An 18,452-nucleotide genomic window follows, 5' to 3' on the forward strand; every position below is an offset into this window, starting at 1 on the left:
GAATTGTGCAGCTCTAGTTTATGGTACAAATTATATATCAATTCAAATATCTATGTAACAAAATTGGTTTGTATAATTTTGTTTCTATGTAAGTGTGTGTATCGCCATGTACATTACAAATGGATATAACACACACATATATATTATATCATGCGATTATGCGATTCTTTCCCCAGCACTAGTTTTTTTACATTAGCAAATTTAATTATAAAAAAAAAATTATATATATATATATATATATATTAGTAGTGTGTCCATGGCAGCAATAATAACACAAGGCCAGAACAATGATGTTATGGAATACATAATTACTGAAAAAAAATGACAACGGCAGATGTTAGGCTAGTTTTGTACACTTAAATGCTCACAAGGATAGGTGTGCTTGTTTTTACAAACACTTGTAATTCGCTTAAACTGTCCTTAAGTTTATCATTAATTATTTTAGGTTTGTGTGCTATTTGTAAGGAATTAGATGCAAGCACAGTATATAGCGCCATCTGCTGTTACAAAATTAGCATCGATTTGACGGAACTCACTTTAGTAAGACTATAACTACACACTATGAATCATTTTTTAAGCATTAGCAAATAGTTCATTCATTATTTGGTAAGCATTACCTCTACATTAATAGACATTTTTAAATACAGATACAAATGCTGCATTATTGACTCAAACGCATTTGCCTAATGTGCTTAATGATTGTGTTTATACTTTAATAATACATTTTCATTAATAAATTAAGCATTGCATTACATACAAACTAGTGATCATCGAGAATGCACAAGCAAAATGATTAATAAACTATTCAAACTATTAACATTTATATATCTTATTATTAAACTTAGTATGTTTATGAGTGCTTTATTAACTCAACTTTATGCAGTTTTGTGGCCTAATCTAAAGTGTGGGCTGTTTATGCTTTGTAAATCCCTTATGGATGATGTATAAAGTGTTACCCTCACTTTATTCCAATAGGATTTTTAAGGGACGATTAAAAACCCAGACATGCCATGAGTCACATCTGCATTACTTTGGGGGGTTTATAAAAAAACAAAAAGGTAAGCAAGTAAGAGTGCAGTGCAGACCTTCTTCCTGGGTTTGAGATGTTCCCTCCACTCCTTCAGCTGCTGGTTGTGCTGCTCGTCCAGTGACTTCAGACGCTGCGTTTCGTTTTCGATCAGTAAGTGGCACTTCTCATTCTGCAGGACACAAACACACGCATCGGTCAGACCTGCAATGAGCTCTGGAAACATCAAATCTGCTGCACAACTCATTCAAGAACATTCTGCACTTTCATTAATGGATGAGAAACATATCTCTTGAACAAATATTCAGTGGGACCGTTGCAGAGAGCCAGCTGCCAGCGCTAACATAATACTGATCAAATATGCACTATTTGTCAGATTTACTGTACGAGACGTAAAGTTCTCATTTTTAACTTAAGAAGTTTTCAGTTTGTTTATTGTTTTTGATAATCGAGTACAATTGTTGAAATAACACCATAACAAAATTTCATATCAAGGTAAACTTAAACACTTTGTAGGACCCATTTGTGTTTTAAGTACTTTCCAGGCCTTGAATCCATATGTCTGAAACTGAAGTACTTTAGGGAAGCATGGCAACCATCATAGTCTCATACCAGCCCATGGACATAACAGTTTATTTCCGAAACAATGCTGTATGTGCATGAACCAACATCAAACATTAGCCCCTTTCACACATACAGACCTTTCCGGAAAATTACTAGCAATTTTCTGGAAAGGTTGTATGTGTGAACAGGTCCTTTTTGAAAATACCGGTAAATTCATTCTGGCTATTTTCCGGAAAGTGAAGTTGTAACATTACCGGTAATTTGCCAGAATGCTGCGCTGTGTGAATGCAGAAGGAAGATTGCCGGAAAGAGCGTGTGCACGTCTAGAACGTGCTGATGTGAGACGTCTGCTTTAGCCAATCAGAACAGTCAGACGCATTCACGTCCGCGCGATTGATGATAATAAAAGCCTTTGAATATTTTTCCAGACACATTTAGCTGCTAGAAGGTAGTCAGATAACATTTATATGTTCTTCTTAATGCCAACTGTGTAAATAATCATCGATGAGATGCTTATGATAAGCCGCTGTTCGTTTACCTTCAAGCTTTGCGTGTGCCCATGAAACAGCCTCTGAGCGCCAGCACACACACATATTAAGAACATCTCGACATGCGAAAGTGATCCTCCATATGTTTTCATCGAAGTTGTTCACAATATTGATCATCCACAGAGTTTGTAATTTAGTCAAATGTTTACAAATACAAGCGCAGCCGTTTAAAGCTCATTTGTGGTGAATGATGTCAGAATTTACCCGTATTTTGCAATGGATGTGTGAACGGTCTTTTCTGGAAAAATTCCGTATCGTCCTCGCCTGTGTGAACAGCGCTTTTTTGAATATACCGGTAAAGTCGTTCCGGAAATTCCCGGCCTTTACAGTTATAACCATCCCATTTGAGCGCAGCAATAATGCTGAGGTGGCTCTGAGTGAAAATGAACTGACACCCTGCTGTAAACAGAAGCTGACCTGGAGCTGCTGCAGTTCTCTGGTGTTTCCATCACACTGGCTGAGCATCTCCCGCATCTGGTTCTCATGTTTCTGCTGCTGGTGCAGGCGTTCGGCTTTCTGCCTCTTCTCCTCCATTCTGGAGAACTGAACAGGACAGAGAAAGGAAGTTAGAGAGCTGGAGTCACAAATATTTCCCCAATGATGTTTAACAGAGCCAGGAAATGTTCACAGTATGTCTGATAATATTTTTTCTTCTGGAGAAAGTCTTTTTTGTTTTATTTCAGCTAAAATAAAAGCAGTTTTTAATTTTTAAGAAAACATTTTAAGGTCAATATTGTTAGCTCTCTTAAGCAATCTTTGTTTTCAAGCGCCTAGTTAAGCCTTTAAATGTCACTTTAAGCTGAGCACTAGTATCCTGAACAATAGTCTAATATTATTTACTGTCATCATGGCAAAGATAAAATATATCAGTTATTAGAGATGAGTTATTAAAATTATTATAATTAGAAATGTGTTGAAAAAATCTTCTCTACATTAAACAGAAATGTTAGGTGGGCTAATAAATCAGACTTGAACGTTTGACAGGAGATCAGCTTTACCTGCTTGACCTTTTCACGGTCTTCCGCTGCGCTGCCGCTGGAGTTGATTTTGAGGCTCTTTTTGAACATGATCATACGCGTTTTTGCTTCGTTGCGCTGGATTTTAGGCAGTCTGTTCCTCTCCTGTTGCTGTCGGGCCTTGAGAAGTTCGACCATTCGCAGGTTGTAGTGCAGCATCTGCTCCTGTTCCTGCAAACACCACATACAGGCCAGAGATTGATCAAGGTCAGAACATAAACATACAGGAACACCTTTTTTAATGAAAGGAGGATAGTCTACACATAAAACACAGTCTGTAAACCAGGCACAGCGAACACCTGAAGTCTGCATAAATTATGTTTTTAAAAAATAAAGAAAATAGAAAAAAAGCTATAATTTTCCTGACATTAAGAAATGCTTTTTCATTTTTTTTAATATCAATAAGATTTTTGCTAATTATTATTTATTTATTAAGGTAAAGATGAATAACAGATGACTAACTCAAATCTTACAGAAATATGCTAAGAAATTTTACTAAATTTGTAAATTTAATTTGTAAAGTTTATTAACTTGGCTCTAATTCTCCATTTTGTTTGTTTTCATTTTTTTTTTTTTTGTTATGCACAAGTTTTATTGGTTGACCCTTGAGATAAAATTCAATTTCATAATTAATATATTTAGTTTTTAGCCATGTGTAGGTGTTTGAATTTGTTACATTTTTTAATTCATTATCAGTAATGTTAGTCTAAACTTGCATTCATTTTTGTTTACTGTCATTTTGCCTTGCATATTAATATTCTTTCATTTATATCTTGAATATTTTACAATTTTAACAATATTATTTCATTATTATTACTATAAAAAAGCATTTTTCAATTCTAGAAAAAAAAAAAATTTCATTTAAGCAGAGAATAACTAGAATCCTACCTAAATATGTTTACTAATCGAACAACTTGTGTAAATTAAATACTTTATTTCTCAGTTTGTTTATGTTTTATTCATTCAATTAAGCTGTTTATGTATTTATTTTAGTGCTGTCAATCGATTAAAAAAATTAATTAATTAATAGCACCTTTTGTTGAAAAATAATCACGATTAATCACATTTAAAAGACTGAAATTTGTCATTTTGGCTATTCAATTGTAAAATTAATGTAAACGCAAGACAAAAACTACATTCAAAATATAATTGATTATTCAAATTTTTGTTTAACTTGTAACACAGATTTCTTCATGTAAAGAACATGAAGATCCAACCATCAAGATCCTGGCTTGGCAGCCATATTTACAAAAATTAAAACACAGGCATGTTAATGACATTTGAATTTCAAAACAATCAATGCCAATAAAGAAAACATTGATTTCCAAGCTGGATTTTAAGTTGACTGCAAAAAAATGCCACAGAAATCATAAAATGATATAGGAACAATTGTGTGTGCGTCTGTGTTCAGACCTTCTCGTGTTTCTTGAGGAGCTGGTGTCTCTGCAGGAAGTACTGGTCCTTCAGCTGCTGTTTGTGGAGCTGGTGTCGCTCATGCAGGTTCTTCTCCTCCATGTCCCAGAGCGTCGCCTCTCGCTCTGACAAACCAAAAACACACTCTCTATGAAAAATCCTACACATGCAAACCAACTTCCATTAAAGCCAAAAACGTTTTACAAAATCCTCATTTACTCCATTTAAAGTGGTGCTGAACTTTCATGTTTTTTATTTTTTTTCTGTTAAGATATCCTGAAGAATGCTGGAAATGAGCAGCCATTGACATCCACAGCTGGAACAAAAATACTATGGAAGTCAATGGCTTTTTTTTCCCCAGTATATCTTCCTTTGTGGGCGGCGCAGTAGGTAGTGCTGTCGCCTCACAGCTGGAAAGGTCGCTGGTTCGAGCCTTGGCTGGTTAAGTTGGCATTTCTGTGTGGAGTTTGCATGTTCTCCCTGCGTTCGCATGGGTTTCCTCCAGGTGCTCCGGTTTCCCCCACAGTCCAAAGACATGCGGTATACAGGTGAATTAGGTAGGCTAAATTGTCCGCAGTGTATGTATGTGAGTGAATGAGTGTGTATGTGTTTCCCAGTGATGGGTTGCAGCTGAAAGGCTGCATAAAAACAAATGCTGGATAAGTTGGCGGTTCATTCCGCTGTGGCGACCCCAGATTAATAAAGGGACTAAGCCGAAAAAAAAAATGAATGAATCTTTTTTGTGTTTAACAGTAGAAAGAAACTCAAACCAGTTTGTAACAGGTAAAATGAGACTAAATGATGGTGATTTACAGTGTTGAGGTGGCTGAACAATCGTAACTATCAGGTGAACCTTCATTAATTCTGCTATGTGGAAAATATGATTGAATTTTGCGTCTGTCTGCAGTGTGTTTCTGTATGGAGGCAGAAAGCTGTACCTCTGACAAGATTCTGCTTTTTGAGCAGACACTGGCGCTCGGTCTCCGAGATTTCATGCTTGTTTTTAGAAATGATGCTCTTGAGAGTCACGTCCAGGTATTCCTTCTGATCTGCAATGAACTTCTGCTCCTGTACAAGACAAAAACAGAAATGATAAAATGTGATCTTTTACAGTAATAATCATGTCTGATGCGTGATGCAACTGGGAATCATCATACCCTCATAGCAAACTAACAGTACTGTAAGTGCAGCGAGGTTAAGAATATTGTGGTTCACATATCACATAAGTTCTCTCTATAATAGTTTAATGCTTTTACATTACTGTATTTACAAATATAGCCGGTAACACTTTATAATAACTACACACTATAAATCATTTATTAAGCATTAGCAAATAGTGAACTCATCATCTGTTAAGCATTAACTCTACATTAATAAGCGTTAGTAAGCAGTTTATGACTGCAGCTACAAATGTTCTATTCTTGACTTACAAACATATTTAAAATGTACTTAATGATTGTAATTTCATACTTAGTTATTGGTTTATTTTTCATTACTAAATTAAGTATCGCATTATTTACAAACCAGTTGTATTTAAGAGTAGTTGAGGGTTTTTATGATAATTCAGAATGAGTTAGTAAATGACTAATAAACTATTGAAATCAACGTTTATATGTCTTATTATTCAGGCATATATTATTGGTTACTATGTATGTTAATAAATGCTTTATTAACTCAACTTCATCCAGTTTTGTGACCTAATCTATAGTGAGGACTATTTATGCTTTATAAATCCCTTATAAATAACAAATAAAGGCTCAGAATCAACTGAACAATAATCTGTGCAATCTTTTCTACCCTCAACTACTCTTAAATAAAACTGGTTTGTAAATAATGCAATACTTAATTTAGTAATGAAAAATAAATCAATAACTAAGTATGAAAGTACAATCATTAAGCACATTATAAATATGGTTGTAAGTCAAGAATAGAGCTTTTGTAGCTGCAGTTATAAACTTCTTACTAACAGTTATTAATGTAGAGTTAATGCTTAGCGGATAATGAACTCACTATTTGCTAATGCGTAATCAATGATTAATAGCGTGTAGTTATTATAAAGTGTTACCGGGTATTTTCAACTGCACAATAAACCATTAAACATCCCGACTTCTGCCAGAAAAAGCAAACATGTTGATTTTAATCCAGAAGAAAAATGGTTAAAAACTGAAAGTCATTTTCCTTCAAACCATTGTACATTCATTTCCAGGAAAATGTTATTTATTTGTTTTACAATTAGTGGTTTTGCTTTATTTTACATTAAAAACATAATAATAAAAGTGTTGTTAATTCTGTTCAATTATTATTTTTTTTCTTTAAAAAAAAACACAAAAAAAAGTACCGATAAGAGAACCGTTAAAGTACCAAACCAATAAGTGGTATAGATAAAAGTAGTAATACCGTTAAAATCTTAACAATACCCATCCCTAGTCCCCACGATACAATATTGATATGATACTTGTGTCACAATAACCAACGCAAATTTTGAATGTGATTTTTTTCCAAATTCAGACTGTATGAAAATATAATTCAGGGAATGTTGTCTGCGGTAAAATCCCAAAGGTGGAGATATCTGTTACTCTATCAAGCAGCCATTTTTGTTCAACTGACCTCGTCTGATCTCATCTGCTGATAGTTGTTCATTTTCATCTTCATAGTGTCTTTCCTCTGATTCCTGGGCATCTTCTCAACTTCTTGTTTGACCTATGACCAAACAAAGATGTAACTTAGCAATCTGCAATAACTGTTTTTATAAAATTGATTTTACTTTCAATTCGAAATGACATGGACATCTGTTTCCATCCACCTATTTTATGTGCATTTTGGAATATCACATAGAAAAACACTTCATGTAAACAACAAGATGCGCAAACATTTTCAAAATCCGCATAAAAATAGTGTATACCCACCACTGAGTAGGATAAACTTTAGATGTGATATTTAAAAAAAATGCACATAAACTACAATGAAAACACAATTATTGAATAAATTCCAGTATGTGCATCGAAAAATGCTAATTTTGTTTTAGCAGATCATGTGATAAAAATAATCGCGATAAATGGACAAACCAGTGTTTCCAGCACATCTGAGATGCAGTTTTGCTCATTCTAAAAACCCTCAGCCAAAGTCTGTCATCACATTGGTGCAGTATTAATATTATTCTATTATTATTACCTTTAGAACAGAAAAAAGGCCAACTATGGCTCATCCAAATGCATTAAACGTCATTTTTTTTATTCGATATTTTGCACCAGGTAATTATAATGATTAAAATGATAATCACAGTTTTATAGTTATAGGATATCATTTACATTTATATTAACATGTTGATTTATTTCTTGATGATACTGAAATTATTTACTTATTACCTTACAAATAATATAGTTATTAATATGGTTCACTTATTATATAATAGTTTACTTATTACCTATAAATGCTTAATGAGTATTTATTAAATAGACACACCACTTTTTTTTTACCATATTTGAAGCCATTCAGCTAATCTCTGGGTCTGGCAGAAGCACTTTTAGCTTAGCTTAGCATAAATCATTGAATCGGATTAGACCATTAGCATTTCACTCAAAAAAACTAAAACTTTTGATAATTATCCCATTTAATGCTTCACTTTGAAAATACAAAGTTGCTATTTTCTAGGCTGATATGCTGTATCATGAAGTCTTCATTAGCATGACACAAAAAAATGGTCTAATCCGACTGAATAATCTATGCTAAGCTAAAATTACTCCTTAAGAAAAATTATAAATCTTAACTTTTTAACTCTAGGGGAGTTGTAAAATGAGTGTATTTCCCCAAAAATTGACTAATTTTACCACTCCTTAGAGTTCAATTGTTGAGTTTTACCATTTTTCATGCTCTTAGCTTAGCATAAATAATTAGATTGAATTAGACCTTTAGCATCCTTTATTTCGATAATTTTCCAATTGAATGGCTATTTTCTAGACTGAAATGCCGTATCATGAAGTAACTACAGAAGAGTCAAGCTTTAAATAAGAAAATTGAAAAAAAATATTTGAGATGCTAATGGTCTAATCCGATTCAATGATGTATGCTAAGCTAAGCTAAATATGTTTAAAGAAAAACTATGGAACTCAACGTTTTAACTCTAGTAGAGTCACAAAATGAGCTCATTTCCAAAACAAAAGGACTGTTCCTTTAACATCAGCAACAACAAAAGTGCATTTCATGTGTAGACTCGTTTTCTTGCCTCTTTCTTCTTTTGTTTCATCTGGTCCAAGAACTTTTGGTAGGCTTTTTCCTGCTCCACACGGATGCGTTTCCCCTCTTCTCTCAGTGAATTGCTGTGCTCCATCTCCATCCTCTCGATGGTCTGCTTCTGATGTTTCTCCAGGGCCTCCAGCTCCGTGTCGTAGTATTTCTTCTTGGCCTGTGAGCAAAAAATAGATCAAATACATCAGCACTATTTGTTTTACATTTTACAAAATAATTACTGCTGTTTTGCTCTCATAAGATCTTTCAGATAACACAAAAAATACACATTCAAATGTTATTATTATTATTAGTATTATTATTATTATTATTATTATTACTATACTACTACTACTAAAAATAATAATTGCTATATTAAAAATAATGATAATTTCAACATTATTATTAATATTATTATGATTAATATTATTATTAGTGTTATTATTATTACTACTACAATACTACCACTATTATCAATAATATTAATAATAATAATTGTTATATCAAAAATAATAATATAATTAATATTATTGTTATTATTACTACAATAATAATAATAATAATAATTACTATATTAAAAAATATCATTATTATTATTATTAGTATTATTATTATTACTATACTACTACTACTAAAAATAATAATTGCTATATTAAAAATAATGATAATATCAACATTATTATTAATATTATTATAAATATTATTATTAGTGTTATTATTATTACTACTACAATACTACCACTATTAACAATAATAATTGTTATATCAAAAATAATAATAATATCATTAATATTATTATTATTGTTATTATTATTACTACAATACTAATAATAATAATAATTACTATATTAAAAATATTATTATTGTTATTATTACTACAATAATAATAATAATATTATAAAATAATTGTTATATTAAAAATATTATTATTATTATTATTACTACAATACTACTACTACTAATATTATCATCATTATTATTATTATTATTACCTAAGAGTAACAATGACTACTTTAACATGGATGTCAGTAATCAAATTATTAAAATAATCTAGTTAAGGCAGTAAGAATTCTGTCTTCATAGGAAATGTATAAATGTAAGTAATAGTAGGTAATAAGTGACTGAAGAAAAGAGGTCAGCTGTGTGTGCTGGAGCTCTAAACACACTCACGTTCATCTCCTGGTCAAACCTGCGGTGCATCTGCTCGCGCTGCTCCTTCAGCTTCATGTTGAGCACCGTCAGCGAGCGATGCTGCTCTTTCTGCAGGAGACGCAGATCCCGAAGCTCCTGACGCCTGCACACACCAATCACAACTCAGCAATCAAACAACACTCTAGTATTTTACAATACAAAAACTGCTTTGTACTGTATACTACTGATTAAAAGACTGAACCATTATAAAGTGGGACCTATTAAGCTATTATGTTTGTGTGGCAGCAGTGTGTGAATATTCTGATGGTAAACATCGATTACAATCGCTGTTAAGAAAAACAGTTTGCAGAAACACTCTCAATTTGTACGTGTCATCAGAGGGGGAAGTCCCGCCCACTAGTGACCATCTCTCCCTCATTAGCATAGGACGCTATTCTTGTTTTTGAATCTGCCCCTATGCTGATACATAGGCACTTGTAGCTCCGCCCTCTTTTGAAAAAGAGCACAATCTCATTTGAATTTAAAGTGACAGTCACCAAAATGCCACAATTAGACAAGTGGTGCTCGCTGCAGAGCCATTTGAGGAGAGGTGAGCTCCAGAGAGGGGGAGCTTAAGCTTGAGCTCCACCTTTTTTGCACTTCTTCTACGAGTGATGTCACTGGGGGTAGGGTTAGGGGTGGGGTTGATGTACGCATTAAAACAGCTTACAGGAGGAGGAGCGACAGCTCATGCTCCCCCTCTCTGGAGCTCACCTCTCCTCAAATGGCTCTGCAGCGAGCACCCTCTCCAATTAGAATCAATGCCTAAAAGGATTTCAAGGAGTTATTAAACATCTGTGTGGTATTTTGAGCTGAAACATAACATACACACTCTCGGGACATCAGAGACTTTACATCTGAAAATCGCATAATTTTTTTTAAAGAACATTCTATATAATAATAATAATGATAATATTTTTTAAGCATCAAATCAGAATATTAGATTTCTTTCCTAAGAATCGTTTTTGTTTCAATCGGTAATTAGGTTTAGATGGCAAACACCTTTTTTTCTTAGTAATAAAAACTAGTGGTGAAACCGATCACAAATCTCATGGTTCCGATTACATTATGGTTTGGATCGAACCATTTTTCTGATCAGCCAAAAAGGGGAGGAGACGGATGTAATTTGCTTTCAATTTATTACAAAAACAGCACTGCGAGAATCATTTGGTTTTAACGAACAGAACTTAGAACTTGTAATTGTATTAATAAAATTGAAGAAATAATCAGCTGAAAAAGAATAAACTAAAATATTCAGTTCTGTGAAAAGGTCACTGTTACTACTACTGTTGCTGATAACATTAAATGTAGAAATCTAACGTTATAATTTGTACAACCCACATTTATTATAGTCTCATTTTCAATAAATGATTCAGTTATTCACTCATAAAACTTCATGTTTCATTGCTAGATGATCGTTTTTGAAGGATTATTCAGTGGCATATTTTAATGGCTGGCTGTCGCCACCTACTTGTTAAGTAATATAATTGCTGCCTACAACTTTCGTTGTTGAGCATCAAGTTAAATGCAAATCACGGTGATTTTAATCTTTGCCATAAACAAACCTCAATGGTTTTATCTGTTTTATTTAAACTGTTATCCTAGTACTTCTGTGTTATTTGACTGTTTGTAATTCATAACTAACTCAAAGGACTAAAGACTGAATCTCTTTCTTGATTTTTGCATTTTTCAATCACAGATTTGAATGCAGCGATTTGAAGGACTAATAAACATATGCAAGTCACCATCATTTATAATACATGTTGTGTGGGTGTTGAGATCCTGATCTATTAATGATTAATCGTGCAGCTCACACTGAATGCATTAATGCAGGATAAACAAGCAGTGACAGAAAACTCCTTTAATAACCCAAGAAACCCACCACATCCTGAATACCCATCACCCCCCCCCCCCCCCCCCCCACACACACACACACACACACACACACCATCTTCCATCATCATTACATTTTACAGGAAAGCCTAAATGCTTTCATACATGAGATTTGAATGATGCAAGAGATGATCTTTCTGCAATCATTACAAATTTAGGATTTAGCAAAAAAAAATGTATTAATCTGTAGGTCACGCGCGTTCAAAACTATGGGTTGTGATCTGTACGGATCAACCGTGATTCATTACAGCCCTAATAAAAACCTTAATTTCCAAACTAATGTTTACTTGTGTTATCTTTGACTTTAATATTTAAAATTAAATGTTTACACTATATAAATATTTAATACTTAAATTTGTTTGATCATCTGAAACATTAAAGTGTTACAAACATGCCAAACAATTATAACACTTTTTCACACCACTGAGTGTTAATTCAGTTTGTATATACATTTCAGTGATATTATTGTATAATATAAATATTTACATGATTTATAAACAATAATTAGGTAATAAGTAATATTTTTTGTCTTCTAATAGATGTATTATGAGAGCCTTTGTTTACCAAACAAATTGTTCCAACTGGGTTTGCATTGTAAATCTTAAAGATCCTGAAAAAAGTTCTATTTTTATTTCATGTGTGACACTTTTAGTTACTGTACTCTCAAATTAATTCTGCAGATTTCATTTATTTTACACTATTCTGTGCAGATATAGCACAAAATAGAGGTTTTGTCTGGCCCTTGTATCAACAATGTAAGTACATACTGTAGTACTGTATGTACTTGCTTGAATAAGTGAGACGATTGAAATGTTTCGTGTGAGCTGTCGCTTTAAGCTGAACATGAAATATCCCGCCAACCAAAGAATGTCCAGAATGCAGCAGTTCTTCCACTGTCTCGGCCCACAGAGAGCATTACTGAGGAATCATGGGAAAAAACGCCCCCGCCTCATTCATTACAGGACCTCGCTGACAGCCAAACACCAGAGGAATGTTCCACAAAGATATTTCATGAGGGGGGAAATTTCAAGGCTGTCAAGAACACATCCCAAATCATATTTCATCACGAAACCAAAAGAACAAAACAAATGTAATTAAATTCTGCATAACGAGTAGATTTCATTTAAATATATTCATTTATTCATTCTGTTTATTAATTTACTGACTTGACAGGTTAAATTATTTATTTATTTTAGGGAAATAGATATAATTGTGAATTTTTTAAATATTGAATGGAAACTGCTCTCTTGGGTCAGTGCAAGAGCTGCCATCACCACTAGATGGCAGAAGTGTTGTTCTTTGCAGGTTTAGACAGTGTGTGCGTGTATATGTGTGTGTGTGTTGGGAAACACTTCGTTTGTTATCTGCTACCACCAGCTGAGGTGCTTCAAGAGAAAAAGACTAGTCTGAAAGATTCACAAGAACACAGATGATGAATCTCTGTTTAAAGGGATAGTTCACCCAGAAATGTAAATTCCCTGTTAATTTTCTCACACACAGATCATCCAAGATGTAGATTTTCCTGTTACTTGAACTTATTTTTTTATGTTAAACAGGTTTTAACTTATTTTTTTTAAATCTGCAAATTGTAACTTGATGTTTTAATTTATATTGTAAAAAATGTTTAATTTCTCGCACGGACTGATCATTTGCTTCTTTCCAGGATCTCATTGTGTCATCAGGAGCCATGGCAAATGATTCAGACTTGTTTGTATGTATATATTTTTTAAGATGCTTTCACACCAGGGGTCTGTTCTTCGTACCTCCCTTAAATTATCTAAGATGATTTGGCAGATCCAGGATCTGTTCATCTTGATGACTGATCTCTCGCTAATTTAGTTCTTCAAACAAGTTCGCCAATCAGATTAAAATGTCTGGATGAACTGATCTGAGATCGCTGCTTGTGTTGTGAAGGACAGATCCATTAATCCTCGAAATCCTGATCAGCAATGCAACGATTGGCTGACGGCACAGCAGCGTAATGACATCATCTGATTAATATTCGATTATCCATGTGAGCAAAATTACATAACATTCGTAATAAACGGTTTGTTAAATATGATACGCAATAACTTTTGTTGGGTGCTGCAGGCTTTACACTTCCATGTGACAAGAGTATTTAGCAATTTATTTAGTTTTACAGTTACAGCGGATTTTCTGTAGTGGTTATATATAGTAGGCTAGCCGGTTTCTTAATCGGTGTAAAGAATAACTGGATGTTTAAATTAGTTTTGCATCACAAAAGCATTTTGATATTGGTAAAGATGCAATTTTTGTGAAGGATCAAATCACCATCATATTAACTGTCAAAACCTGTTCATGACTGTATAAATGTATTATTCCTTTTAAAAAAAGTTGCATATTGTGCATGTCTATTATCATACACAAATTGTATTAAAGCGATTGTACGCGTTTGTATCTAAAAAGTTCATATCAATAAGTGTTCTCTTTGAACCACCGGGTGGCAGTCTTTGTACTTTTATTTCAGAGAGCAGATTGCATAAGTTTTATTAATATAATATTTTTTAACCTCTTTACCCTTTCTGTATTCTTCTGCCCTCATACAGCCAGCAAAAAGCAGACACTACAGTTTGACAAATATTACTGCACTTAGACAACCAAATATACTTTTGAGGCTTTTTTTTAGTTGAGAATGTAGTTGTTTAGATTGCAACTATGCAGTTTATTTTAAAATATTTACAATTTCTGAGAGCTCATCAGCGGCTAAAAGACGGTTGACATTGTCTATCCACAAGATGGCGCCAGAAACGCATAAGCCCTTGCTCAGTGTTCTCTTGAGCGGAAATTAAAAAAACGGCAAACAAGAAAAACTGAAGCCTCCTGGTTTTTAAGGTGGACCGGATAGTCAATAAGAAGCTGGATTCAGCCTTGTCCCTCCTTATCGCAAACACAACAGCAGTCTGGTGAGAAATCTCTGTAGACGGATGGCATTTCATGTCACGTTCAGCCTTATAGTCTTAAAATGCGAGGAAAATTTGCTGTACAAGCCACAGGGAGCGATCATTGTTTACATGTTTCACTATTCTTTTGTTTGATCAAACATAATTTACTGTGTTTGGACCACGTCAGACATATAAAAGGATTACTTATGCACATCACCTCAAAAACAGAGGAGAATGGCCCTGAAGCGCACAGCATAAGGTAAGAGATGACAGCGGTCTGTGCTATCTGGGGCTGCTTATTGATCATGAATGTATTGTTTTCACTTCTGCGCCATGGAAACACCGCGATTCATTCGACGACTGTTTGATATGTGAATATAATTCAGTAAAAAGAATGCTAGAACTGTATGAGCACCGGCAAGAGCTTTCATTTGAGCTATAACTTGTACATGTGTCATATGAAAAATATGAAAATGACCCAATGTAAAATACCCAGCTCGGGTATCCAAAATACTGTGTATTTAAGTGTAAATAACTTTTATACAGTAGGATAAAAATCAAAGTGATGCATATGTGCATAAAATACAGATCCTACACTTTCAAACGAAACCACTTACGAGGGTCTGGTGCAACGCTAGCCCTTTAAATCTTAAAGCGAAAGTCGATGACGTACCGGGTCCGCAGAATTTAAGTGTTAATGCAAGTGGTTTTAAATGTGATCCAAGATGTCAATTTGTCTTTTAAAAGCAGCCCACTTCATCTCACTACACAAAGATTCCCTTAAATATTAATGTTCTTGGAGGACAGGGTCTTGAGACTTAAAATAGTCTGTTTGCTCAGTAGAGATGCAAGTGGAAAATGAGTTGTATTTTCCCTCTCTGGAGAGATCTTGGTGAAAGTATGATAGTTTGGAGGAACTTGCCTGAGAAACCTCATCTCCTCGTCTTTCTTCTCATCGTCGGTGATGATTTTGGAGGTGGTGACGCTCACCTCCACACCGTCCACCAGGAACTTACGGGTGCGCTTCAGGGTCTTCTTGGAGTCCTGGTGGAAAAACAAGAAAATACGAAAACAGAGGCTGTGATGAATGCGATATATGAGCGATATCACACGAATAGGAGTGCGATATGGCCGTATATCGGCACTGGTGGGAGGCTGAGTGCCTTAGTGCCCCCACCAGTGCTGATATACAGCCATATCACACTGCTACGAGTGTGATATTGCATTTATACAGCAGTTTGACGGCATAATTGTGTATATAAAAACAAAATCAAACATGGAGAGTCTCAAAAACCATTTTGTATGAGGAACTACTTTCTTCCGCGCTTGATTCAAATCATAAGCTGACAGTTAAACAGCTGAGCAAGCATCTTTTAAAGATTCTAACAACACTTAAGATCTGTAGTGTCTGCTTGTTGCTGGCTGTATGTGGGCGGAGTAATACACAAAGGGTAAAGAGGCTGTACGGGTGCTGATATTACTTAAACGTAATCACGGCTATCGGCCAATCGGATTCGAGAACCAGACAGAACTGTTGTATATAATGATATAATATAATTGCAGGGGAACTGATGAACTAAATTGGCCGTAGTGTATGAGTGTGAACGCAAGAGTGTATGGGTGTTTCCCAGCGTTGGGTTGCAGCTGGAAGGGCATCCACGGTGTAAAACATATGCTGGATAAGTTGGCGGTTCATTCCCCTGCATCATTTACTCATGCTTTACTTGTCTTAAACCTGTTTGAGCGTCTTCTGTTGAGCACAGAGATATTTACTGAAGAATGATGGGGAAAACAGCGAGAGGAAATAAAAAGAGTGTCAGGAGCATGAAAACAGATCCTACATTTTACATAATGACTGTCAAAATGACTTGCAATTCTGAAGCAAGAAAGAAGAAATGAGAGAGAGAGAGAGAGAGAGAGAGAGAGAGAGGGTGTGTGTGAACAGGAAACAGTGAGATTGCTGTTATCCGGTGCAGCCAGTTCAGACAGGAAGTGGCTGTAACTCAAGAGCAGAGTGTGTAGAGCAGATTGAGTACACGAGGGGGAATCTCACACATACACACGCGCGCTTGTTCATGTGCACATGCCTGCGCTCGCACAGTCACACACACACACACACACACACACACGTTTAAAAGCTTGCAGCACACACTAGCTTTCGCTTTTACACATACACAAGCCCTCACAAACACTTGTGCACACGCACACACACTTACACATTCACATACACAAGCTCGCCCCCCACACACACAAACACACATGCTTGCTAGACATACACACAAGCTCACCGGACACATGCCCTGACACACAGTACGCGCTTGTGCACACACATGCATGCAAGCACACACACAGGCTCACCGTACACACACATGCCCTCTCACACACGCGCCTGCACTTACATACGCTTGCTTGCACACGCATACACACACAAGCACGTGCACACACATGCATGCCACAAGCTCACACGCAGGGTCATCACACACACACACACACACACACACACAAGCATGCAGCACACACTATCTGCAGATATGAGAAATGTTCTCTGGAGCCCCATAACGAAGAACAGAAAGCCGACAACAGCCGACCAAACAATCATCACTCAGTGACTGACGCACAATGCTGAATGAAGCAGGACAAAGAGCGTTCAGCAGAGACGGATGGAAAGTCTGACTAGAGCTTCATAGACGAGCTGCTTGAAATATGCAACAAATGAATGACTTCATTTAAAAGTTTGTTACGGGTTCAAAACGGGGTTTGAGCTCCAGAAGACTGAAATATGTTCATCTGAAATGCCAAACGTTCAAATGCCTTGATGATTTGGAGGATTTATCCTGAAAGTAGTCATTCGAAAACTCCACTGTAACTAATCTATTCTAAAATGACAAGATCAAACTTTACATCCAATTTCAACAAACATAATATAATAGCACACTTCCAGTCCAAATAGGCTTTTTGTTAATTAAAACATGATCTTTCAAATTTGGTCCATTTCATCAGGAAAATGCTCAAACTAAATCGGTGTAGAAAGAAATGACTAGTCCTTTAGGAGCAAAGACAGGCCGAGGATCACCAGTTTGGCAACAAACACATGAGAAAGTAATTGAAATGTTCCTCAAAGAAAGTTAGAAAGACATTTGGATATTTCACCTTCAACACTGCAGAACATCATCAAAAGATTCAAGGAATCTGGAGCAATTTCAGTGCGTAAAAGACAAGGGGCTCTATTTTGACGGTCCATGTGCAGAGTGCGAAACGCAGGGCGCAAACGCTTTCAGGGCGTGTCAGAATTTATTTTTGCTAATTTACGGATGGGAAAATGCGCCAAGGCGCATGGGCTAAAAGGGTTGAGTGTATTTTCTTAATGAGTTATACTGTAGGTGTGTTTTGAGAATAAACCAATTAGAGTCTCATCTCCCATTACCTTTAAGACGCAGCTTCGTCGCGCCAAGCGCATTCGCTATCTACAGGACGTAAAGTAAGTCTAAGTGAAAAAAATGAGCATTTCACAAGCAAACAGTTCACAGGTTTTTAACAGAAAACGTGAGAATGAGAGATAATGGAACTACTTTCACTTTCGCTCTTGGATAGGGAAACCTTTACGCACAGACATCAATTAGTCTAAAAATAATTAATTTAGTTTGTTAAGCGCAAATATTCGTTTCTAAACTAT

The 18,452-nt window shown here is 35.2% G+C and overlaps 1 protein-coding gene across 2 annotated transcripts in view; it reads right to left on the reverse strand.

Annotated features, from left to right (window-relative positions):
• stk10 (serine/threonine kinase 10) overlaps positions 1 to 18,452 on the reverse strand; it is an 86,456-nt gene that overhangs the window by 2,134 nt on the left and 65,870 nt on the right. The window contains 9 exon segments of one of the 2 annotated variants that reach the window (NM_201133.3): positions 1,086 to 1,199; positions 2,557 to 2,682; positions 3,138 to 3,326; positions 4,569 to 4,693; positions 5,507 to 5,636; positions 7,176 to 7,268; positions 8,791 to 8,970; positions 9,963 to 10,086; positions 15,702 to 15,823. In NM_201133.3, coding sequence (NP_957427.3) covers positions 1,086 to 1,199; positions 2,557 to 2,682; positions 3,138 to 3,326; positions 4,569 to 4,693; positions 5,507 to 5,636; positions 7,176 to 7,268; positions 8,791 to 8,970; positions 9,963 to 10,086; positions 15,702 to 15,823 — 1,203 coding nt within the window. 2 annotated transcript variants of the gene reach the window in all.

Source organism: Danio rerio, chromosome 21, assembly GCF_052040795.2.
Source record: "Danio rerio strain M-AB ecotype USA chromosome 21, GRCz13ab, whole genome shotgun sequence".
Lineage (NCBI taxonomy): Eukaryota > Metazoa > Chordata > Actinopteri > Cypriniformes > Danionidae > Danio > Danio rerio.